The sequence below is a fragment of the Chaetodon auriga genome, chromosome 8 (assembly GCF_051107435.1).
Source record: "Chaetodon auriga isolate fChaAug3 chromosome 8, fChaAug3.hap1, whole genome shotgun sequence".
NCBI classification, from domain to species: Eukaryota; Metazoa; Chordata; class Actinopteri; order Chaetodontiformes; family Chaetodontidae; genus Chaetodon; species Chaetodon auriga.
In genome coordinates this window covers 22,412,432-22,437,353 of record NC_135081.1, presented here as the reverse complement: position 1 = coordinate 22,437,353, position 24,922 = coordinate 22,412,432, and the positions used below count along the sequence as shown (strand labels likewise).

The window sequence follows — 24,922 nt, the reverse complement described above, 5'->3', positions numbered from 1 at the left end:
GCTGTGAGAGGAGAGCGGACCTGAGTGAGAGCAGCTGTGCCCGCAGAGGGTAAGTGATTTTAAACGCTTTAAAAGAGGCTGAAAAGCAGATTTTTATGGCCATGACAGGGCTCTGCCTTTGTAGATCAAACTCAGAGCGGATGAAGTCTCTGTAGGAACTTGTTGCTTTCACTTTAACGTCTTAATGAGGAATTTGTACTTTTTCCTGGCGGTGTTGTGGAAGGATTGACAAGTTTCTAATGGAGTAAAACAAAAGAGGTGTTAGAGGCATTAATCTCGGTTTGGAAAAAGCAGTTCTTGACTATTACAGTCATGCATCATAGTTAAATAGGCAGCTGGGGGCTAAAGACCAGGTTCCAGTTCAAGATTTATTGCCATAGACACCGATCAATAGTTTGTAGCAGAAGTCACTGAGGTTCATTGACAGTCCTGCCATCTTAATCAAACCAAAGCTGATTACCAAAACACAGAAAATAAAGATAAAATGCATGCAGACTTATAGGTCACTCCATAAGTCATCAAAATGTTGTTTATCTGCTCCTCTCTCTGTAAGGTCACTCAAAAGTTTAAATTTCATCACTCGTCTCAGCCTGTGTGGGTCTGTCCCTGCAGAGATGCTCCATATTCATTCACTGCTCCCTTTAGTGCAAACATCCACGTTACGCCTTTAAAGATTTTCCATATTCTGTATCTTATTTGAGGATAATCAACATGATAGTGTTGTCCAGTGAAGCTCCGACGTAACGGCGCCTCGGTGACATAAAATCATCTTCCAGGCGAGTGAAGAAACAGATAATCTAACACCTTTTTATGGACTTCTCATTTGTGATACCCTCTGGTGGCCAAAAGGCTGTGAGGTGGCATTGTGTTCGGTTCAGAGTCTCAACATAATAAAGCTCAATTAAAGGAAGCACACTGCAGATGTCTGAATAGACTGACATGAGGTTTAAAAGGACAAAATGAACTTATGTGGAAGTGTGTGAACAGTTACTCTGATTATTCTGGCATCTTTAAATGTTTCTGCCGTCTGTCGCGGCTCAAATTTCTGACTTCAAGTACTCGTTTTGAATCTGTATGAAATTGTCCATCAGCATACAGAGAGAATTAGGCTGGCTTTGCTGTGATCCCTCTGTGGTGTGTGATCATGTGTCACTTTAATTTCAAGTCTGAGCACATCAGCCTCACATCACTTCCAAAAGCTGCAGCCTCTCACTGTAAATAAAAGATGGAGACGATGCGAAAATTGCTTCTTGAATAAAACATGTTTGTGGTTTGTTCGGAGCATCGCCCCCCCGGGTGGGGGTCTCCTCGTGTGACTCGCCGTTGAAAGGATTCCCCTCTCTAATCTGTTAATCGTTCAGTCCGGAGCTCAAATCACAACTTTCTGGAGCTTTTTCCTTCTTTTTTCTTAGAAGTTCTTATAATAGAAAGCGTTTATCGTATCAGAGTGGGTCCTCGCTCTCTCTCTGCACTCCTCTGTGGCTAATTTCATGTCTTTGATCATTTCTTTTGGCAGATTACTTCGATGTAGCTCATGTTTTATTCATTGTCTCAACATCTTGCCTGCGCTTCACCTTAAAGGGACAGTTCAAATCAAAAATATGTTTCCTGTAGTGCTATTCATCCACCGAGTTTTGGTGTGAGTTGCCAAGTTCTGATTGGCTGTATAGATGTCTGCCTTCTCTTGAATTTAATGGACCTAGGTGGTATTCGGCTTGTTTTGCTCGAAAAATACATTTTAAAAACTCAACAGCAATGTCTCTTTCCAGAAATCATGACCCAGTTACTGAAGATAATCCCCAGACCTTCATGTAGGAGCTATTTTCTTTCTACCGAATTACACCTGCAACCGCATCACTGTGCAGCAGGAAGCATGCATCTGCTTCCCTGACCCTGCTCTGGCTTTGCTAGCTTGTGGAGATTAGCTTCTAGCTAACCAATGCTGCTGGTGTACAGCTCAGCTGAGGAGGACGGCATTAATGTTTACATCCTGGAGCCTCTTGTCTAGGAGTAGATACACGCTTCCTTCAGGGATACGATTGCAGGTGTGGTTCGGTAAAGAAAATAGTCCCTCCATGAAACTGCTCACGATAAGCTCTGTGGATTATCTTGAGTAATTGGGTCATAATTTCTGGAAAGAGACATTGTTGTTGGGTTTTTTTTTCATTGGCACTGCGAACAACACAAGCAGAACACCACAGACATCTCTACAGCCAATCAGAACTCAACAACCAAAACAATCTAAATTGATAAACAGCACGACAGGTAAAAGGAAAAAAATGTGTTTTTGACGTATGAAGTCCACCTCCCCTTCACTCAGTTTCACTCTATTTGACCGAGGGTGGGAAGTGTCTAATGATGCGAAGGTGCGACTCTGTGCTTCTCCTTCACACTCACTAACACAAGAAGTCATGCACTGTCGGAGCAGTATGAGGTGTCACAAGTCACAGTGGAGACAGATCATTATGATTGATTCCATGTCGCTGCCCAGGCGGCTGATCAAATGTGCGTTACCATAAAAAAAACACACACGATTAAGCAGCTGTGGGTCTGAGTTGCTGCTCCCTGTTGGGTTTTCTTCTTCCAAACGAAAAGAACTCGGCGTTGTGGTGTCTAAACAGGGACATTGACGTCTTTTGGAGAACAAAGAACAAATAATGTGTATTATTTTCTGCGTTGTATAACTAAATATATCGGCTTGTAATTTCACTTCATTGCAGAAGTCAGCGGCGGCTCGTTAAAAGCTGGTGAAAAGAGAAACAGGAGGAGTTCTGGGAGTGATTGAGAGTAGAAAAGAGGGTTGACAAGTGAAGCAGCAGTGAATATTTTCTGCCCCAAACTCAGCAGAGAGCTGATTATACTGCAGCTGAGCATCCACATCATTCCCAGTGGCCACGACTCATTCCTGCCTCTCACTGAAAGAAATGAAAGATTTATTGCAGGCCAGCTCACAGCCTTAACGAAATTTGAAGGAGTCTACTGTTTTTCTTTTTTTTCCATCAGTAGTATCAGGGGCAGACAAGGCCAAAGATGTAATAGACCTGTCAAGTGTCTCGAGAGAGGAGCCACAGAGGAGGAGAAACAGGAGATTAGGCCGAGGTAGAAGGAGATAAGAGGAGAGGATGGAGGGACGACAGCTGGTGGCTGTTATTGAAGGGACATTTAGGACAGAAAGGGCATCAGACGACAGAGGGATGAAGGAGCGAGGGCTCCGTTCATGATAGAACGAACCGAGGCAGGAAACTGTAACTGATATGACAGTTACAACCTCATCTCTTGCAGGAAAATAAGAGATCTTCCATAAAGAAAAACCATAAAGCACGATTTCAGTCGCAGATCCAGCGGCGTGGTCTTCTTTTCAGCTGCGCCGAGTGTGTGCAGCATTTTTCAATTTACAGACTTTTAATATCTGAATGTGTTGGTTTTGCCACAATACGGCAAAATTGATTTCCCAACAAATACCGTCCTTGCTTCATTATGGATTTGACCCGTGCATTTTTAAATATGTGGGCCAGAAAAACAAATGATCAACCGGGGGCTCAGCCTGAGGCAGCGGAGGGGGCAGATGAGGTGAAGATGGTAAATTGGCCATCGAATCAGTTCTGTGTTAGAAACAAAGGGTCATAAAGTAAAGAAATGGAAAATGGATTAACAAGTGTTTGATTTATGTTCCTCAGAAGAGGGATAACTGCAGCAGTAACACCAAATATCAGTTCATAGACTGAGAGATTTCTTTGATTAAAAGTGAGAATTTGTATTGTTAAATGGTTGCCTGATTTACTTTCCATGTTTGTATCCCCGCACCTTTTCATCCCTGCCGGTTCATTCTGAAAACACAAAGTACGACCTTGCTTTTGCATGCAACCTTGTTTTCTCACATTTCACGTCTCCCTCTATCAATTCCGGAGCGATGTTATGGCTCTCTATTGCTCAGACTGAAATTAGACTTCGCTCTTCCCATAATGAATGTGAATCTGCACAAAGTATATTGAGGCTCTAATGAGCAACAGCGCCAAAGGAGTTGCATCAGAATAGCTGCTTTAATCAGGGTGCAACATTTTGTAGCTCAGGAAACATCTGGGCTGTGTCTCGTTCTGCGGACACGCGTCCACACCACAAATGAGATATTTCATTTTTAGCTGCTCCTTAACAATCATGTTACAATTGAGCTTTAACAACTTTGGTGATGGTTGAGAAACTTGTGCTTGGATTCAGGCTTTCATTAGATTAAGGCTTCATTCAGCTAATGGAAAAGTTTCCAGCCCAGCCGCCGTCCTCTGACTCTCACAACATTACCTCACTGACTTTCTCTACGTGTGCATTTCAGCACATTCGGCTCACTCCACACAAGTTTGGGAGACTCAGCTCTGCTTGGGAGCATCAGCCATCTTTTCCTTAATGATGCTTGTGTGGGAAGAAGTGACATTAATGCTGATTGAAAGTATGAAAGGCAATCTGAAAGAAAAACTAGCATGGCAGAGATAGAAAATAAGAGCTATGAAGTAACACGCTTGAAAGTTACACTTATTGCAGTGGGAGTTTAGAAAATGATACATGCCACACATGAGATCCTAAAAAAGAAGAAGTTGTCAAGCTTGCACGAGTCACAAAATGTCACACAACTCCTTGAGCACCGTTCTCAGGCCAAGTGTGTCCTTACAGCCACATGATCCCATAAATTATGACAAAAAGAATTCATTGACATTTGTTGCTCTGACCTTAGGAAACCAGCTGCTGCACTTGTATGCACAGTTTAAGATGTGTACACGCTGTTATTCAGCTTTACTCCGGTGGCCATGTGTGAAATTAAATCGACTTCTCAGAGCAGGGATCATTGCACCCTGTTTTGAAAAGAAACCAATAAACATTTCATGATGGCTCTCCCATCTCAGTCGATAAAAAGTGTCCCGTGGTGTCACTGTGGCTGTGTAACAGGACATAAGTGTCAGTCAGAGCCAAGCAGGGTCACCTATTTATGATTTCATAAGATAAGATAAGGTAAGACTTAACTGATCCCACACTGGCGAAATTAAGTCGTCACAGCCAGCAAGTATTAAAAAAGCAAAAACAGTGGCACAGAAGGGTCAAGATAAAAAGTATAAAGGATAAAGAAAAATCCATAAATAAAGAAATAAAATATTAAATGCCATAAAAATACTACTGCCTACAAAAAATAATATTGCCAATATTCTAATGAGAAAACTGCCAATGTCATATGTTGAACCTCTTAAAATTCTCATTTCCATTCTGCTTGCATGTTGATCTCAGGAGAAATCATTTTGGTGGCGTTCATGAGCCTTAAATTCAGCGTGTAAACATTTTCAGTAATCTGTTGTAAACAGCGTTCGTCTTATCTGAAGGTGGAAACTTCTAGTATCGAGTGTCCTGATGCTAATTCAAAAGGAGCTTTTTGTTCCTCAGATGACGGATTCTTTTATTGAATTAAGAAGCTGTAAGATGGACCAGCAGCTCCTCATACTTAAAAAATAAAACATTTGCTAAAGCTTTCTAAAACTGACCATGTCTCTGACAACAGTACAAAAAGATCTCTACGGAACCTAAAAAGCACCATGCTTGCCTCTTTTTTTTTTAATGCTGTTATCACGAGATAAAGAGTTAATTATTTTATTATCTCTAGATTACAAAACTCATTTTCTCATGAGAACGGCTTCATTTATCTTGTTAAAATGAGAACACAGAGAAGACAAAGACAGATTTCTTGAGATAACGAGATAATCAACCTGTTATCATGAGACAACAAAAGTTTGTGTCCTCTTTTTACTTGATGTTTATCAGAGATCAGGAGCACTGTGCCAGCGCGTATAGATGATATCTTTGACAACTGTCCCAACTGATTTAAGCTGAAAATGATTGACAGTTCAGACTGTACGTCAATCATACACAGACTTTTTTTTACACCATTCAAACACCCACCAAAGTGAGCAGTTTCTTTTCCACTTCTCTGATGCCAATGACAGTTCTTTTGGTTGCAGCCTACTGGACAGTATCACACACGCCTCAAGTTGATCACTGTATGCAAACCTATCCTTTACAATGATTAGCCATAATGTAAATACCCTCATATCAAAAACATTCTCACAACATGTGGCAGAAGTTCATCAAAATTTGATATAGTATGTTTTGAAGCTCCAGAGCAGTGTTAGTATGTCATAGTCGACGCTTATGAAGTCATTGTCGTGATGAATAATCTTGAATTGGCCTTTTGTTTTCTCCAGATAATGAGTGATATATCATGAAAGATGGAAAAAGAGTTCATAGGAAGGAATTATTAGGGGATGGCCGATGGTTCTGACAGCCTAATAGAATGAAAATGTCCATAAAAGCCATGTGATTGGCTAGTGCTAGGGTCAGAGCCAATCAGAGGTAGAGTAGGGGTCTATGCAGGTTACAGAATACAGCATTTCCTTATTCTGAATACATCAATCCAGCATGTCAAACCTGCTTGCGTCTTCAGAGTTTGCACATTCCTGCTTGCTTGCTGTGTTTGGCTGCAGTTGTAAAGCAAGAAAGACAAAACTAAGCAACCTCAAGGTCTGCACAACAGCTGGAGTGTTGGCTCAATTCAGAGAGAGAAAACATTAACTGCTCTGGGCAAAGCGTGCCAGGGTGCTGTTTGAAGACTTCATCCCCTGCTCTGCTGATTACTTTGACTGCAGCAGCTTTCGTGAAGCACAGAGCTGTAGTCTCTTGTTGACTAATAGCTTTTTCCTGCTCTGGTGTTCTGTCGTTGGGGCATCTCGCTCTTTGTCATTGCTGAACTCATTTATGAAGGAAGCTGATGTGAGATTAGCCACGTTTAGTTCAACTCCACAAGCATGGCTGGGGTGAAAGCGGTGGTGCATGGTTTAAGCGTGGTTTGAGTACAGTGTTTTTCACTATTGCACATTAGATAAAAAGATATGTAACAGTGCATAAAAAGAAAAATATGCATATGCATAGACAGACCTTCAGTCTGCTGCTGTGGATGCTGCTTATGGCCCCACCGTCTCATGGATGGGGTGAGAGGGGTTGCCAATGATTGATGCCATCTTGGCTAACATCTTCCTCTTACCCACCTCCTCAATGGTGTCCAGAGGGTAGTCCAGGACAGAGCCAGCTCTCCTGACCAGTTTGTTCAGTCTTTTTCCTGTCCCTCTCAGAGCTTTCACAGCCCCAGCAGACCACTGCATAGAAAATTGCAGATGCCACCACAGAGTCATAAAATGCTTTTAACAATGTCCTACATACTTCAAAGGACCTCAGTCTGGAGACGATTTTGGCCCTCCTTGTACAGGACATCTGTGTCGTTAGTCCACTCCAGTTTGTTGTTGAGGTGAACACCCAAGTATTTGTAATCCCCCACGATCTCAATGACCAAGTCCTGGATCTTCACCGGCGTAGTTTGTGGTACTTTCCTTTGGAAATCAATCACCATCTCCTTTGTCTTGCTAGCATTTATGTGCAGGTGGTTCAGTTCACACCAGTTGACAAAGTTGGTTATGACCTCCCTGTATTCCAGTTTGTTCCCCTGTGATACGTGTCCTATGATGGCTGTATCATCGGAGAACTTCTGGACATGACAGCTGTCAGAGTTGTGTCTGAAGTCTGATGTGTACATGAAAGGAGAGAGCACTGTACCCTGTGGAGCCTCCATGCTGCAAACTACCACGTTGGACATGCAGTGACACTTCAGAGGACACACGCTTGTCCTCATGGAGGTTTAAATAGAGCTTCTCCAGTTGAACAATGGCCCTGCCCTCCACTCCTGCTACCCCCTGTAGTGACTGGACTGACCTCTACCACGATAATGATGTCTGTGCACTGCTACCCATTAAGTCCTCCACTGAGTCAAGTCAATATCCAGCCATGTGAAATCAATACATGTTTCACAGGGATAATGTCTTCCTCAGGTGGTGTGCGAGGTCAACAGTTGGGATCGATGATTTGTTAACTTATCTTGGGTATGTGTTGATTTGCAATGCAGATCAGATGCTTGATGGTGGGTAGATGGCACGAGTGGGTGTTGTTCCCACCGCTGAGAGTCCCGCTGAATTCATTCATGACCTTGGGACTGACAGGAAAGTTCACACAGGAGAGATACTGCGAGTCAGTGGTCTGTTTCCACTTCCTGTTGCTGATGAATATTTTATGCAGCATTTTGCATGCCATACAGTCCGGTTGTTGGAGAGAATCAGAACAGAGAGATAAGAGAGGAGAAGAGAAGTTCTCATCATGTCTACAGACACACGCAAACCTGTAGCAGGTTACAAATGTGAGTGAGTTTTAAGCATAAGTTCATACTGCAGAAAATCTTTTGCAATGTGTGTCTGCGTGTTTGTCGTCTGTGTCTCTTCCTGTTCTCAACTACTTCTTCGCCTTACTGTGAAAATTGTGTATTTCAGTCATAATGTGAGCCCACTCCTTCAGCCTGCAAACACTGCAGCACACTGTTTTTAGTTTGCTCCTTCATGCAGAACAAAAGCTGGATTTGATGGTTCCAGAGGAATGAAATGTTGACAAGTTTTTACACAGAGGAAAAAGCGATAAAACATCTGTAGAAACTTGTCAAACTGCTGCAATATTATAATTCATCTCTCCAAGGTCTATCTGTATGCTCGAACAGACAGTGTTTCAACAAATGTGGATAAATACACTGTGTCATGTATGACGCTGCCAAGCCTGTGACCAGAAGAGGGACAGTTTGCCCGTTAGAGCATCTGCCTTCTGCTTTTGTATTGGTCAGGAGAGCCATTCTGTCTTACACTCAGTCTTCAAATTGAATTAAACCAATCAGCAGTGCTCTCATATAAGCTGGAGACTAGAGGAGACTTGAGCTTTAATGTCCCTGAGGGACAGTTTGGCTTACTTTCTTCACTCCTCGATCTTCATGTGAAGTCGTTCTGGTCTGCCATCTCGCAGGAGGGATCTCTGAGGAGCCCTGAGCAAGGAGGCACAAGAGCAACCTTCACTTAGCTTTTTTACTCGTCGACACGCCCTTGTCTTGGATATCAGTTGCTGATTGGATGCTGCAGCTGACCGGACTGATCGATTTGTCACATCAGTGGAGTTTCATTCCAGAGTGAAGATAGATAACAGATTACACTCCAGTGCTTCACTCCCATGCTTTAAATTTTATCTGTTTTCTGATTCACCATCTAGTTACAAATGTTAATTGAAGGTCTAAACAACCTCAAACAACTTTCTTCTTTGATGAGAAAGAATTTATTTTCATGATGTGTTATTTCCTCCATTAACTTTCATTATGGACGCAGTTAAAGTCAAAGCGAGTCAGAGAGCCCGTCAGTCAACAAGAAACACTTTTTACATCATTTCTATTCAGTCATGTGAGGCTGATGAGTGTCTGAGATAAAGAATGAATCATTTAAATCTCACCATAATCATATTCTGGGTTATTAAATAACATTTTCACATTCAGAATATCAATAAATACAGATGCAAATGATGAATAAATAATAGAAATATATTCCACCAGTAGAAATGGTTCGTGTGCCGCTGCTGCTCTGGCACAGCGCACACATGTGCAAACACAATCATCAGAAGTCTGTAAAGCCTCAGAGGAAAGGACGTCTCGTTTTCTCTTGCATGGTTTCCTTCACTTTTGTGTTTTCCTTGCATCCTTGTACTTTTCACAAGGATGCATGAGGTTTTGGTGAAGTCTGTCTTCACCTTTAATGCCGGCATCACTGTTGTCACCAAAGTGACCTGGAGAAAGAAGGTCAGACAGCAGCTGGAAACTGAAAATCTTGACTGAAGAATAAGAAGTTTCTTTGTGAAGCCAACCTGTTCCATCTGTTAGGAGTTAAGTTTTAGCCGTTAAACTGATTTTATTTGTGCAGACAGTCATGGTCACACAGTAGTTTCCCCTCCGTGAATTCGAGTTACTTCCTTTCAAACGACCTTTCAGAGCAACAGAGGCCAAAAGACCCCGTGCAGATCTAAGAGACCTTTTATCTGTGTTTCAGTCAGTGGTTTAGACAAAGTCAGGTGACCTTGCTAAGTTGTCTCTGTGAGGTGAACACCAAAGACAGATTTCCTGCCCTGGTGCACCAGTAACCTTTTCTTCTCCTCTGTTGTCAGACTCAGAAGCCACGCTTTGTCGGATCTGCTGTGAAACGCTGAATCGAGTGGGATCGTAAAGGGTCCCAGAGTTTTTATTGACTCTTCTTCTCTTTGTCTCATCAATTTCCAGCCTGACCATGTCCACTGGAGCAAGATCATGACTTTGCTCAATGAGTCAGACGAGACCTCCCCTCCCTCTTTCCCTCTCTCCTCCCTCGAGAACAATTTCTCCATCTTTGTCACCCATGACCCCTCATACTCCCCCGTATCCTTCCCCACCTCCTCCTCGCTGACATCCTCCAACTGCACCAGTCCTCCAGCAGCCTCCTCACCTCCGTACAACTTCTACGCGGTGCTGCTGGTGCTCCTGATCTTCTGCGTGGTGTTCGGTAACGTGCTGGTGTGCGTGGCGGTGTCGCGGGAGCGCGCCCTGCAGACCACCACCAACTACCTCATCGTCTCGCTGGCGGTGTCCGACCTGCTGCTGGCCACGCTGGTCATGCCCTGGGGCGTCTACCTGGAGGTGTGTGTGTGCACTTCATTTTTCCTCTGTTAATATATTGTGTTTCTGTGTTGTCAGCGCTCTGACTTTTTTGTTTTGTAAGCAAAAAAGAGAAAACACTCCCTCAGCTTGATGCAGTGGGAACTAACAGTGGAGGAATAAAGTTGAGTGAGTGTTTCTCTAAAAGTCATCATTTTTCACTGCAACACACGCAAAACAGATGCAGGAACATCAGATCTCAAAGCAGCAGTTTTACATATGGCAATTTAATGTAATAGGTGTTTTAATGAAATTCAAGGAATCAACTAGAGCTTCAAGGTGTAATTACTTTAATTGCAGATCAATAATTATAGAGCTGAAAAAATTAGTCAAGTGATAAATTAGTCAAACCAAAGAAAATTAATTGGCAAATATTTTGATGAATTATTAATCAGATTGATCATTTTTCAAGAAATAATGATTTCAGCTTCTCAAATGTGCAGATTTGCTTATTTTCTTTACCGTACATATGACCAGAAACTCCATGTCTTTGAATTTGAACACATCCTCTTTGGCTGTGGGAAGGCAGATTAATTTCCAAAGAAAATAATAGTTACTTGTAACCCCTGATCAATAAGTTTATACAATGTCAGAAAGTAGTAGAACATGTTCCAACTGTTTAAGGTGATGTCATCAGTGGTGCAGCCGAGGGGTGGCCGGGGGGAGCAGCCGCCACCATAAGATAGCATATTATTATTTATTTGTAACATTGCTATATCTATATTTAATTCCATAGCTCTCACACTGACGTAGTTTTAGTCTATATAATACTACAGCATAATAGAATTTCAGAATTTCATTTATGCTGTCGGGTTTTGGAGGGCCGCCCCAATATTGTCAGTGGCCGTATGACAAATCTCTGGAGGCGCCACTGGAGGTCATCAAATACTCTAAAACCCAAATATTTTCAGCTTACAGTCTGACGAAGAACAGCAGCAAATCTTCATAACTGAATGAGCAAATGTTTTGTATTCGTTGTCAAAATAGTTTCAGATTCATTTTCTGTCCATTAACTAATTGACTCATTAGCTGAATAACGGAAATTACTGTAACAAACCACACAGACAAAAGACAAAAAAAAGAAAAAAAAAATAGTCTGAGTTTTGAGGCATGTGGTTACAGGAAGGCAGTGCATTTACAGTGCAGTAATGTCAAATATTCATACATTTAATCTAATCCTGCAATAATGATGCTAACAGCTCGCCTCCTGCCTGGTTTACATTCAGAATGGATCTTTGCCGTGTCTCCAGCATCACTGCGTCATTCCAATCCTGCTGCAGCTTCCTGCATTTCAGTCTGTGCTACTGCAGAAAGTCCCAGTGTCACAGAGCCGTCTAAAACCCAAAGACAATGAGTTTAACATCACATAAGACAGGACAGGAGGGAATTATTTTAGAACTAATGTTTTCACCTCCAGGTTCTGCTGTTAATGCCAATAGTCACTGCAGCGGTTGCAGCACAGGTCCAAGAAACTTGCTGAATAAAATAACAAACCTCGAATGACCATTTCAGTCTTTAAATGACTGAGAATTACAAACACAGCAAGACCATAAACTATTAATGTCTTTTTTAACTGTGATATGGAGGATAAAATGAAACATTCAGCCTCTTTGTGGGTAAATCAGGTCACTTCAGAAGCAAATCATGCAAATGGCATTAAATATTAAATATGTTCTATTAAGCGAACTGAGTGATCCAGCCTGGTTAATATTAATGCTGCCCCACCGGTGTTACAGATATTAAACTGGCCTAAATGAGCAAACTGAGTGAAGCACATGCAGAAGTGAATGGAGTAAAGCGTCATGTCAGATTGTGTTTGCTCTGCTCTGTTGAAGGTGGTGGGAGAATGGCGCTTCAGTCTCATCCACTGCGACATCCTGCTCACCCTGGACGTCATGATGTGCACCGCCAGCATCCTCAACCTCTGCGCCATCAGCATCGACAGGTGGATTCCTCCATTCTCTTTCATCAGCTCGCTCTCTTGGCTGCGTGCGTTTCTCTTTTCTCGATGCGCCGCCTCGTCTTCTTTGGACTTTTAACACACAGTCTCATCATCTTTTCTTGCAATTCATCTCTCCAAAACTCCTCTTCAGTCCAGGAAGAAGTCAGCGGAGGATAAATAATTTCAGTGTGATTTTTTTTTTTTAGCCAGAAGGAAGACTAAAATAACTAAGATGACAGTGAATCAATATGTCATTTCTTTCCTTTTCTACTCTCTCTTAACCTTGATCTTGATTGATGCAGGTGGGGCTAAACAAAGAGTTGGCAGCACACGCGCCTGCAATAAAAAACAAGCACATGTCCACTAAAAACTTTCAGGATGCATCCATCATCCTGCTGTCACAGGATGTTTTGTCTTTAAGCAGGTAATGACAGGCCTCCACTGCATCTCTTTACAGTGTCCTCTGCAGTCATTAGTGTTTGTTCTCTGGGGCTCAAGGAGACTGTGTTTAATGATTTGCGATTCTACCTGATGCCCTCTTCACGGGTCCGGGGGGAGGTGACCAGACACCCGGCGGCCAGGCCGTCTGCAGCTGCGTCCTAATCGCTCTGACAAAGTGACACATTGAGGCTGCACCAGTTTAGACTTGTGTCATTTGGCGAAAATAGCTAAGGAGAAGGCCTAATTGCTTTTTTGTTGAAGCAGTAGATGATAATATATACGCTGCAGTCAGAAAGCTGTTTTGGCTTTGGGCCACAGTAATTTGAAGTAAAACAGTGACTACAAGGTTGCTGATGACTTTAATTCGAGGGTGCTTACATCAACATCAGATAGACAGTGTGGGAGTTGTTGGCCTTTTTATACAACCATCCAGCTGTGGCTGATAGCAAGTAATCAGATAAATTAGCTTAAACCCAAAAAAGTCATCTTTTCAGTGTATAATTCCGCAGATTTTTAGCCATGCTAACAACATGGCCGTATGGATTTTGTGTTGTCAACTTCGGAGCTTTCTTGCTCTCTTTTGGACTCCTTCACCGACTGCAGTGAACAAGGCAGTGGATGAATTCTAAAGGCTTTAGCGAACCTCTGGCTTTTCCTCTAGCACCACCATGAAGTTGACATTTCAGTGAATTATGTCATGTGGTTCATCTAGTGCCACCATCAGGTCAAATTTCACTTTGTCCAGTACTTTGGTCAACCTGCAAAACTAATGACATCCCCTTCTCCTTGTGCTGTTCTTTGCTAATTAGCAAATGTTACCATGCTAAACGCTAAATCACAGCTTCACAGAGCTGCAGCAATCATGCGCAGCATCTCCTTTGTCAGGATTTATGCATTTTAAAATGTTTTACGAAATTCTTTGAACGAAATATTGTGACTTAATTCTGTCAAAATCCAATATCGTCCTTTTATCCTCTGGAAGCAGCTGCATGCATCAACAACGTAGAAATGTATACCTCTAGACCAAACAAGTACACATTAGATGTTGTCCTACACATTACCTGCATAATTCATGTAGGACCCCTGCCTGAAACATTTTCCTGAGGTACTTTTTTGGAAGAATTTTTATACACACAAAAGCATTGCACCTCCAGCATCCATGGACTGCATTATTTTCACACCTGAAACAACAAAGACTTGCTTTGAATTGAATCTGTTGAAAGCTGAGTTTTGTCTGCAGAGTGTGGGCTATCTCTGTGTTTTGGCGTCCGTGACCCTCTGCCTCCCGTGGGGATTACAGCAGCCCGCTGAAGGAGTCCTCTCACACCTGCTTACAGCAGACAGCTTTAATTGGTTTTGACATACTGGCAAGTGTGTGTGTTGTGTCCTTGTGGTTGTGTAACAGGCAGTGACAGCTTCAGTCTGCTTTGAGAGGAAACTTGAAGTTTGTTTGCCTCTCTCTGTATCAAGTGCCACAGTTTACTTAAATATATGTGGACATGACACTGGGATAATAAAGTCTGAAAATGCATTAATATGTATTTATTCTCAGTTGATGCATGTGTTCAAATGCACCATGAGTGAGTGTGCGTGAAACGCATTTTGATGTGTTTTCTGTGAGATTTAAGCATCTACGTGTGTGTGTTCTTTTACAGATACACAGCTGTGGCCATGCCAATGCTCTACAACACCAGATACAGTTCCAGGAGGAGGGTGGCCGTGATGATTGCTGTGGTGTGGTTCCTCTCTTTTGCCATCTCCTGCCCTTTGCTGTTTGGACTCAACAACACAGGTAACAGCTGCATCTGATCTCCCCAACTCACTCGTTCAGGTGTTGTTAGCTCGACCCAGGCTGCACAGTTTTAGTGCTTGTTCACTCCACAACAGCAGATTCTCATGTCCTCACCGAGCAGCTGATGCTGGAGGCTTGGTGATGTAGTGGCTATTTGTGGGTGGTGTGGTACTCTATGGTCAGCACCATCAGGACGGTGGTGCAACTGGTCATAAAGTCACACGTCATAGTTCAAGATTTGCTCGAGCAATCCACTGAAATGAACTGACTCTTGTCCGAAATTTAAATGTCATGAATGCTGAGTTTGAGTTTTTTGGAGGATGCAGTGGTTCCCAACCTGTGGGCTGTATAATTGTACAGCAAAGTACAGCAAGTACAAAGTATAATTATTGAATACGGCAGCATGTAATATTCAGTAGGGTTATTAAAGTAAGCCTGATAGCCATCCTAATCATACTGTGTTGCTTTTAAGTAGCTGGCAGTATGTTGCTGTCACATCCATAATCACAGCCTTTAATTCTTGCTTTGTTTTTAGGGAAGAATACCAGAAATGACTTCCACCCACCCAGACATTACAAGACTGGACTGAAAAAAGCTTTTGCGTTTCACTTCCATTACAGAGCCCTGTTGCAGGTGCAGCGTCTACTGCAGACGCCACTGGAAGAGAAGCATCTTAGATTTCAGTGTTTGTTAAACGTGGTCGCCGCTCGGTCATAAATGTGGCCTGTTTTACACCAATTCAGATTAAGGCACAAAAAGTCTCTTCTTTCATTCTTTGATCATTTAGAAATAGGAGAAATAGGAGGCTTGTTTCGTCCCAAGCTGTTGAGGGACTTTTTTTAATCTAGGGGTGTTCTGTCGTTGTGCTTCATGGTCCTCTGAAGTGTGCTTTAGAAAAGGAAAGCCTCAACTCACTAATAGAGCAGAATTCACACTTTCTCATGCACACACACAGCTGCTGCAATATCCAGGTCCATCTGTCCCTGAATTTGATGATTAATCTTGGATGAGATAGTAAAAAAAAAGAAACATACATCTGCTCAGTCAATAAGCCTTAGCATGCAGTAAATGAGCACACTTTAGACTTAAATGCCCATTATGACAGACACACAGACCATTAAGTGACATTTCCATATGTTGTTGTCACTGAGGAATGACGTCCGCCCTGCAAACAAGTGCACACACACACACACACACAAACACACACACACACACACACACTGTGATCCTCTCACAAAGGGAGCAGGAGGAGATGTTCAGCTGCTAACCTCTGCCTTAATGGTAGCAGCTGCGAGGAGGGACTCCAGCTTTGAATGTGCTCACGTTGGACTGAAAGGAAACCACTTGTGGTTCTGACACGAGCTGACACACAGCAGCCACAGTTCTACATCCAAACACAGCGAGATACTGAAAAATACGTCAGCGATTGTACTTAAATGATCAGCGTGCATGTGTTGAAGCATTTCAGCTGTAGGTCCAAGTTTAGTTTAGTAGCTGGTCTTTAGCTTTAGAACACGTGGTCTTCAATTCCCATTTTTATGAATCTGTAAATGTTTAAGTTTCCTTCTTTTTCATGTTTGCAAAAAAAGCTGAGGTTCATTCTTGACCGTGAAACAAAAAATTTCACCACAAGGTCCAATGTTTAACCCATGATATTTAACCTGCAATAAAAGCTGCTAAATGGACCTTGTGGTGGGATTACTTTATTAACTGCTGTGTTCACGTATGCAATTAGAGCATTTGAGTTGTCTTGTTTTTATATTTCAAGGGAATAGTAAGACATTTTGGGAGATACGCTTATTTGTTCTACAGCTGGATGTGAAATTGACACCATATTTGTGTAGAAAATATGAAGCCACAGACAGTTAGCTTATTTTATTAGCATAAAGACCGGAGGCAGGGGGGCGCAGCTAGCTTAAGTCTGTCCAAATCTAAAAACCACCTGCTAGCACCTCTAAATATCACTAAGTACAAGTTGTATTGTTTTATAAGAGCTGTGTGCTTTACTACTTCTGAGCACTGATAGATTTTTTTTTTTTTTTTTAAACTTTGGTAAGAGCCAAGCTAGCCTTTTGCCCTCTGTTTCCAGTCTCAGTGCTAAACTAGGCCAACCATGAATAAGCATGTTCCCCAAAATCAAGCCAAACTATTCCTTCAATTTATGTTTCATGTAAATTGACAGAACTGAAACAAAAGTTTGTTTTCCTCTCTCTCCTGCATTAGCCAGCCGGGAAGGCACCACGTGCAGCTTTGCCGATCCGGCCTTCGTGGTCTACTCATCTGTGGCGTCCTTCTATGTTCCCTTCATCGTCACTTTGCTGGTGTATGCGCAGATCTGCGTGGTGCTGCGCAGGCGAGGCAGACGCACCGCCCCGCCACGTAGGCATGGCCTGCACGCTCAAGGCGGGGCTGAGGCAGCAGACGGCCATCGACACAGAAAGGTACGGGCGCAAAGATGGACGCCAACTGAAAACAACTGATCTGATGATGTGTTAAAAATGGTGACACTTGCTCAGACGCACTGGTGCCATCAAGTATTCTCTATCAGCTTGTTCCAGCTCCTCAGTGAAGCTTTATAATGTTCATACTGAGTAAAATAATCAAACTCAACACTCTGCAACATTATATATTTTGGCTTAAATCTACCAAAATCCTCAACAAAGTTAAGGGACCCTAATCAAAACTGTTTGTTTTGCACTGTATTTCAGTCACAACATCTTCATTAGCACTACAGTAGCAGTTTGCTATATATATGTGCTATATGTTGCTCTCTTCCCTTTCAGAATAAGTGCACACAACCAGAGGATGTGAAGTTGTGCACCCTGATCCTGAGGCCCGCCACCGCCGGCCCACAGCGCAAGAAAGTGGTGAGTTTCTTGACTCAGACGGCCACTTTATCTTCACCTCCACCATCTTTCTCGTTCAGCCTGCTGCCTGCCTGAGTCCCCTTCCTTCACCCTCGTTTCATCTTCACAATCAAGCATCTGCACCTTCATTTGTCCCCCGATGCTTACCTCCCTCCCTCCTTCCTCCCTCTCTGTGTGCCAGACGCTGGTGAAGGAGGCGTTGGTCCACCCTCTTGAAGTTGAGCCGGGTCAGTTCCTGCCACAGACCGAGCAGAGCCTTGCTACTCCTCCACCTCCTCCTCCTCCTCCTCCTGCTCCACAAACCTCCTCCCACTCCGTACGGGCCAGGATCTCCCTGGCCATCTCAGTTGGACCTGCCCCGGTTCTTCCCTCGACCGTGACACGATCGGCCCTGACGCCTCGGCCCCCGACCCTCGAGGACGGCATGAGGGGCCGTGAGGGGTGGAGGGAGCGCAGCAGTGGCAGAGAGAGATGGGGCATCACCAAGGAGAGGGTCAGAGGGAGGCTGTCGCAGCAGAAGGAGCGGAAGGCAACGCAGATGCTCGCTATTGTGCTCGGTGAGCAGGGGGATGTGCAGAGTAATGGATGAGGTGTTTTTGACCATGTGCACGTACTCAGTACTCTTTCAGCCTGTCTGACTGTGTATGTGCACCAAGCTGACGACTTTAATGTGAACAAATGAGTCCACGTGAATATGGAAGCATGAAAAAGAATTTAGTGTTGTTTTGATCTTTTTAGTTATATTCTATTGAAGTCAATATTAAATCTAATATTATCTGCTGATGTTTCATATGAAGTAAATAATTGCAAATATAGTTAAATTCCTGCAACTTGTTAAATTCCACCTAACATTACCGACTATATTTGATGTCCTTTTGGTCATCATCAAGATGAAGAGTTCATTATTTTGAGTTTTTATTGTTTAAAAAAGATAAATTATGAAAATGCTTAAAGAGAAACTAATCTGGATTAAAATCTGATTATAAAATACCTTTTATACATGAACACTGCAGTTAAACAGGTTTTTTATTTCCATCCATTTTAACTCTCTCTCTGTCACCTGAGGCAGTGTGTAGCTGTGCTGCTTTCAAGAGCATCAACTGCAGTTGTCAGTGTCTTCTTGTAGCAGGAAACACAACAACCTTTGGCTGAATGAGGCAGAAAATGAGGCAGAAAGTCTGTTTAAAACCATCTCTTCCTTTCAAGGCGTCAGGTTAGATTTTCCGTAAAAACTGGCTAAAAACTGAAAACAATGAGCCTTTCTGTTCTAAAGTTTTGGATGCATATTTGCAGAAAACTTTTAAGTTTGACTTCTTTCAGTAAGAGACACATGGTTGACATCCATGGCACCAATTTTAATGGCCTCCATTATTTATAGCGTTATATTCAGCCATCTGTGCAAGCAGCTCGTTACAGCACCTGCTATGTTTATAGTTAGGCGGCGACCTCTAGTGGCTGTAATAATTATGATGGGAACAAAGGAGGACGTCTGGTGATGTAGTATAAAGAACAAGAAAGTCTACATATGGAGGCGGTGGGGTAGATGGATGGGTCAAACAAACTTTCACCCAGGAGACGGCTGTTCGTATCCCGTGTGAAATCAAGAGTCAGTGCTAACTTATGTAGCATACTTAAAGGTCCAGTGTGTAGCATTTAGTGGCATCTAGTGGTCAGGTTACACATTGCAGCTCAACACCCCTCGCCTCACCCTCCCTTTCCAAGCATGTAGGAGAAACTACAGTGGCTGCAAAACTCATGAAAGGTTTGGTTTGTCTGTTCTGGGCTACCGTAGAAGATCATTCTAAGGTAAAGAAAACACAGCAATTCTTATTTTCTACTAATAGAGGAAGAAATCTTACACAGTGGTCCTTTAAGTTACGCTACATACATAACAATAACATGCTCCATTTGACCCAAATCCTGATCTTTTAGGCAACAAAACACCTGTTGCTGATACTTTCCAACAGTCATATTTTGTTTTGCGAGTCACTGACAATCAGTGTATTCAATTGTCTAGGTATGAGGATGTGCTGTTTATCATCTACTTAGCAATTGCAGAAGTTGGTGGGATATTTCATGAATATATCCCTGCACAATTTGTGCGCACACACACACACACACACACACACACACACACACACATCCTCTAATCCACTTCCTGTCTCTGTTTCCAAGGAGTGTTCATCATCTGCTGGCTGCCTTTCTTCCTGACACACGTGCTAAAGGCCCACTGCAGGAGCTGCTGTATCTCACCTTCGCTTTACAGCGCCGTCACCTGGCTGGGATACCTCAACAGCGCCGTCAACCCTGTCATCTACACCACTTTCAACATCGAGTTTCGCAAAGCCTTCATCAAGATCCTGCACTGCTGAGAGCTGGAGACATGAGTCAACTGTCAAGATTGAGATCAGAGGTGAGAGAGTGGAGGAGGAGGGAGAGAGTAAAGGGAAAGGAGTTGGGACAGCTTTGATACTTAGAGACAGTAGATCGGGCTGCTGAAGAGTTAAGTGATACAAAATTTGTGGAAAAGATGAGAGAAATGTAACCAGCAGCTCAGAGAGGACTGAAGGAAGACAGAAAACATGGCACACGGAGGGAATGAAAACAGGCGAAGACACTACCTGACGATCATGGAAAGAGAGCGGGTAACAGACAGCTGCAAGAAACACAAACACCACTGGAGGTAGTTAAGGAAGAAGACATGCACTGCGGTGTGTACATACAGTCTGAAAAGGGAATTTCTGAGGATCTCTCCACAGCATCCGGACTGAAAGACTCCCTGAGACGTGACCGTTTTTCCAATGCTCGACCTGTGTCAGACGTTAGCTGTTGTATTCTCTTGTTAACGCCATCTTGTTATTTGTTTGCACGTGCTCGTCTCGGAGGGCTGTAATGCGTCAAGACCAAAAAAAATTGACGTGATACCATCATAAAACTTTCTTTTTTATTATTACTCTCATACCCAAGACTCAATAATCTCCCCAAACTTTGAAAACCCACTGAAGTTACATTGAGGAAGAGTTATTGATTTGGTGATTGAGTGCACATACGAAATCAGCAGTCAGTGAAGAGAGCGTTCATCTAACTTCATGTGTACAGTTGCTTTAATTGAGTGTGCATACATGTAAATGCATTTAGTGTTGTAAATAATCATATTACTGGTTTAGAAGAGAGACCTTAAGTATTGTGCAGACCATTGATAATAATAACAATATAAACATTTTCTTTCATTTCTTATTTTGTTTTGAAATGATCACCATCATAATAAAATGACAACTTTATTTATGCTCCACATACTTTATTTCTAGTAAAATAAAATAAGAAGCATAGAATATAAACACATCTGTAAAGTACAAATGACAAGCAATTTATAAATCCTTTCTTTATAGGACTGTAAAGTGTATTTTACTTCCCCCTGCCATGGCACAGAGGTAGTTAAAGCGCTAACTGTGTGCAGTTATGCAGGTGTTGCTCATGTTTGAGCAGTTCATATTCAGACAGGGCTCCACATACACACTGAGGATTTTTGAATGATCCTTGTTTTATTTAAAGCCTTCATCCTTTCCATCAATATATGTGCAAAATCTCGCCATGGGCTTTTTTCCCTGTTTTTTAATACCAAGACTGTAAAATGGTGTGTGTGTATGTGCATGCGTGCGTGTGCGTGTGTGCCTTCCCTTTCCCAAAAGATTCAGGCAGGTTGTGTTGAATATTTTAAAGATTCTTTGGCACCTGTGCCCCTGAAATACATTTTTTTTCCCCTTTTGGTTACCTTAAAAATTCATACAAGCACATCCTGCCACTGAACACTGGTAGAGCTGTTTTAATTGCTTTCACTCCAGTTACAACTATGTTTATACTGTGATACCAATCTGTACTATTACTAGAATGTCAGTCCGCCAAAACTCAGTCTATGATTAAATTGTTTTAAAGGAATAGCTTTAGATTTGGGGAAATATTCAATTTCTTGCAAAGAGTTAATGATGTATGCGATAAATGTGGAGCTGGAGTCGGGAGACTGTTAGCTTAGCTTAGCAATAAAGACTTGAAACAGGGGAAACAGCTAGCCTGGTTCTCTCAGGAGATAACGTCCACCTTATAGCAGCTCTAAAACTCATTAATAAACACTTTGTAGTGTGGAGTTTCTGCTATCTCACAGTGAAAACAAGACTCCAGGACATCACCGCTCCTGGCCAAGAGAGTGCAGCATATAACACCCGTAAAACTACTCTACGTCCATTTTATATTTCGTTATTTGCATGTTTAAAATAAACAAGAATTAGTTGTTAATTAGTGAACTTTAGAGATGCTTGTAAGGTGATTTTCTTTACTTTTAGACTGAGCCAGGCGGGCTGCTTGTCTCCAGTTGTTATGCTAAGATAAGCTAACTGGCTTCTGGCTCCAGGTTTACATTTAACAGCCAAAGTCTCAATGACAAAAGGTTCAAGCACCCTTGTGCCAGACAGTTTGAAGGAGTTTGAGGATATAAAAGTTTGGTTGTGACTGGCAGCTCCCTGTCAGGAACTCTGCTGTCCTGCTCATAAACCCAACAGATGTGCCTCTGTGCACACAATGAAACTATGCTATTAAGCTCCAATGCTGCTGCACATTGAGAGCTGCTGTGGAGAAGCTGAGCTAGAGGTCCATCTCTGCCCTGACGGATACCACGGGGAGGGAGGCTGGAAGAGCTCGGTGCGTCTGAGGAGTTCAGATTGGTGAGAGTTGCCAGTCTGCCTGATTGGATTAAACAAGGACTCTGTCACCAATACTGGAGCAAATGAGGCCTGCGCGCTTTATTTATTCATACAGCGCAAGTCAGTGTCATGTACAGGTGGGGAGGACGCGGCACCTCGTTTGTGTTATGAACAACAAGCAAGCAATCCTCTGGCATTTTTAAAGCTCCAGCACAGGAATGTTTGTGTCGATTTGTACTTGTAAAGTTAAGAATTGTGGTTGAATGTATAGATGTATTATAGATCATTCGTCTGCAGTGCACAAAACACATCAGCAGCAGCTCAGGAAATGCAGGAGAAGAGCAGTTTGTACATATATGTATATATTTTAATTTTCCGGAGAAATATTTTCTTTTGTTTTATTTTTACGCTCATGCCATGGCAGGTGGCGATGTCTGTCTTTTAGTCCAGACTGAGATATCTCAGCATCTGTTAACGATGAATCCTTTGGTGATCGCCTGAGTTTTCCTCCAGCACCACCTTGATTTCACCTTTGTGGTTTTGAGTAAAATGTCTATTGGACTGCTGGATTGGATGGCAATGATTATGGTACAAACATTCTCTGTTTCCTTCAGGATGTAATAACTTTGATGATCTCTCCACTTTTCCTCCTGCGCCATCATCAGGTCAAACTTTTAATTGGTCCATTTTGGATACCTGCACTAAAGAACTAACAACATTCCCATCGGCCTCAACTGTACTTTCTGTTTAGTGTTGACTCGCAAATGTTAGCATGCTAACAGTGTGAACATACCTTCTAAACATCATCATGTTTGCGTGTTACTGACATTAGCATTTAGCTAAAAGCCTCACAGGGCTTATATTTTCTCTCTTTGCTTTGAGAAATTTGCCTGTCTTGTGTTTTTCAAGTTATTTACGTAATTAAATAAATGTTTCCTGTTTTGTCTGTTTAAATAAAATTAAAATAAATAAAATAAAATAAATAAATAATTTAAATAAAATGTTATGTGGAAATGATGAATTACTGTTTTGACTCTGAAAGCTCTCTGTTCTTTTTTGTTCATTTTCTTAGAAAACCCTCTCTTGTCCAGCTGTTTTGTGAAATGTGTTTTGCACTTCGGGTCCATCGTGTTGACCGTGCTGCAGACACAGTGATCTTCAGGTGATGCGGTCATGTCTCCTATACCACGTTTGAGCTTTGAAGTGAACTCAGCAGTGTAACCTAGAAGATGCTGAGTAACATCATGACTGGGGTTCGTTGTCACTGCCAGCACCTTGCGCTGTCAGGTGCAGTAAAGTGATAGGACGAACAAAATCCCCTTGAGAAGACTGGACACACACACAGAGACTCATACACACAAGTATGCCTCTTCAGATTCATAATAGGAGTATGATTGTTGGATACATATCTTTCAACTATGAGAAATCCAACTCCTTGACCCTGTGTATGTGTGTCAGTTCGTGCTGCCATTATGTTCCTCAGTACTTGTGAGTGGGAGCAATTCAGTGGTGTGGTGTACATTACCCTCTGTTGTTAAACTCTGACCCGAGCTCACAATTATCCCCATGCATATTTCATAGACGCCCGATGACAAGAGTGCATGTATCTGTTACTGACCTGCTCCCTGTTCTGACCAGAGGAGGATGATTAGGGTGGAGAGGGAAGAAGAGCAGGCTGGAAGGAGAAGGAGGAAGGTGTTGAAGGGGGTGGCATAATGAAAGGATTATGTGATAACTGAGGAGAGGAGGAGGAGGAGGAAGAGAGCGGAACATTCGCAAGAGTAGAGGTGACAAAGCTGAAGATGATGGATTTAGAGTGACGGAGCAGATGTCTTTGGATTAAAGATGCAGCGGAGTGAGCCGGTGTTTTCGGTGTCTTGTCGCTGACAGTGCAACAGTGATGCATTTCTCTTCCACGCTGTGGTACAAGCTGCTTTAATAAGTGGAGGAGACACTTTCAGACGAATAATCTCACGCATGCAAATGAAGTTGGCCCATGCAAATCTGTACGGCTGACATTCAGGTGAGAGCGCTTGAGGAAATGTTTGTGTGGGAGTGGGCTGAAAGTGTGATGTGATGTGAAGATACGAGCCAGATGTGAAAAGATAAGCTCTCAAAAACAAGAAAAAACAGTAACATGGGGGAAATCTTACTTAGAATAAGCAATATTATCTGCCAACGGAACAGGAAAATTTCACTTGTCAAGATTTTTAAAACAAGTAAAACTATCTCGTCTCAAAGAACCCACAGGTACCTTAAAAGTAGTGCAGCCAGACAGAAAACAAGTACATTCGTCAGAATACAAAGAAATTCTGACTTCAACAAAGCAGTTTTGTACTCGTCTGTTGATCAAACAGCTTTATAATTCTGGAAGTTCTAGTATCCGTTAATAAAATCTTAGTGTGAAATTATGATCTCTTTCTAGGATAATTCTGGATGAAAAAGCTTGAAAAAAGTGAAATATTATAACATAAAACTGCCTAGTGAGAAGAAAAACAAAAAACAAGCATGTATTGCCTTGATTTGAGATGTTTTATCTTAGTTAAACTTCGCACTTTGCAGTGC

General features: G+C 42.3%; 1 protein-coding gene across 1 annotated transcript; it reads left to right on the top strand.

Annotated features, from left to right (window-relative positions):
* Window positions 1–23,324, top strand: drd2l (dopamine receptor D2 like). The gene is made up of 8 exons (XM_076738315.1): window positions 1–49; window positions 10,211–10,603; window positions 12,457–12,566; window positions 14,660–14,796; window positions 17,020–17,237; window positions 17,580–17,663; window positions 17,845–18,220; window positions 19,839–23,324. The coding sequence occupies exons 2-8, from the start codon at window positions 10,238–10,240 to the stop codon at window positions 20,033–20,035; spliced, it is 1,488 nt and encodes a 495-aa protein (XP_076594430.1). The 5' UTR covers window positions 1–49; window positions 10,211–10,237; the 3' UTR covers window positions 20,036–23,324.
* Window positions 23,325–24,922: the final 1,598 nt, after the last annotated feature.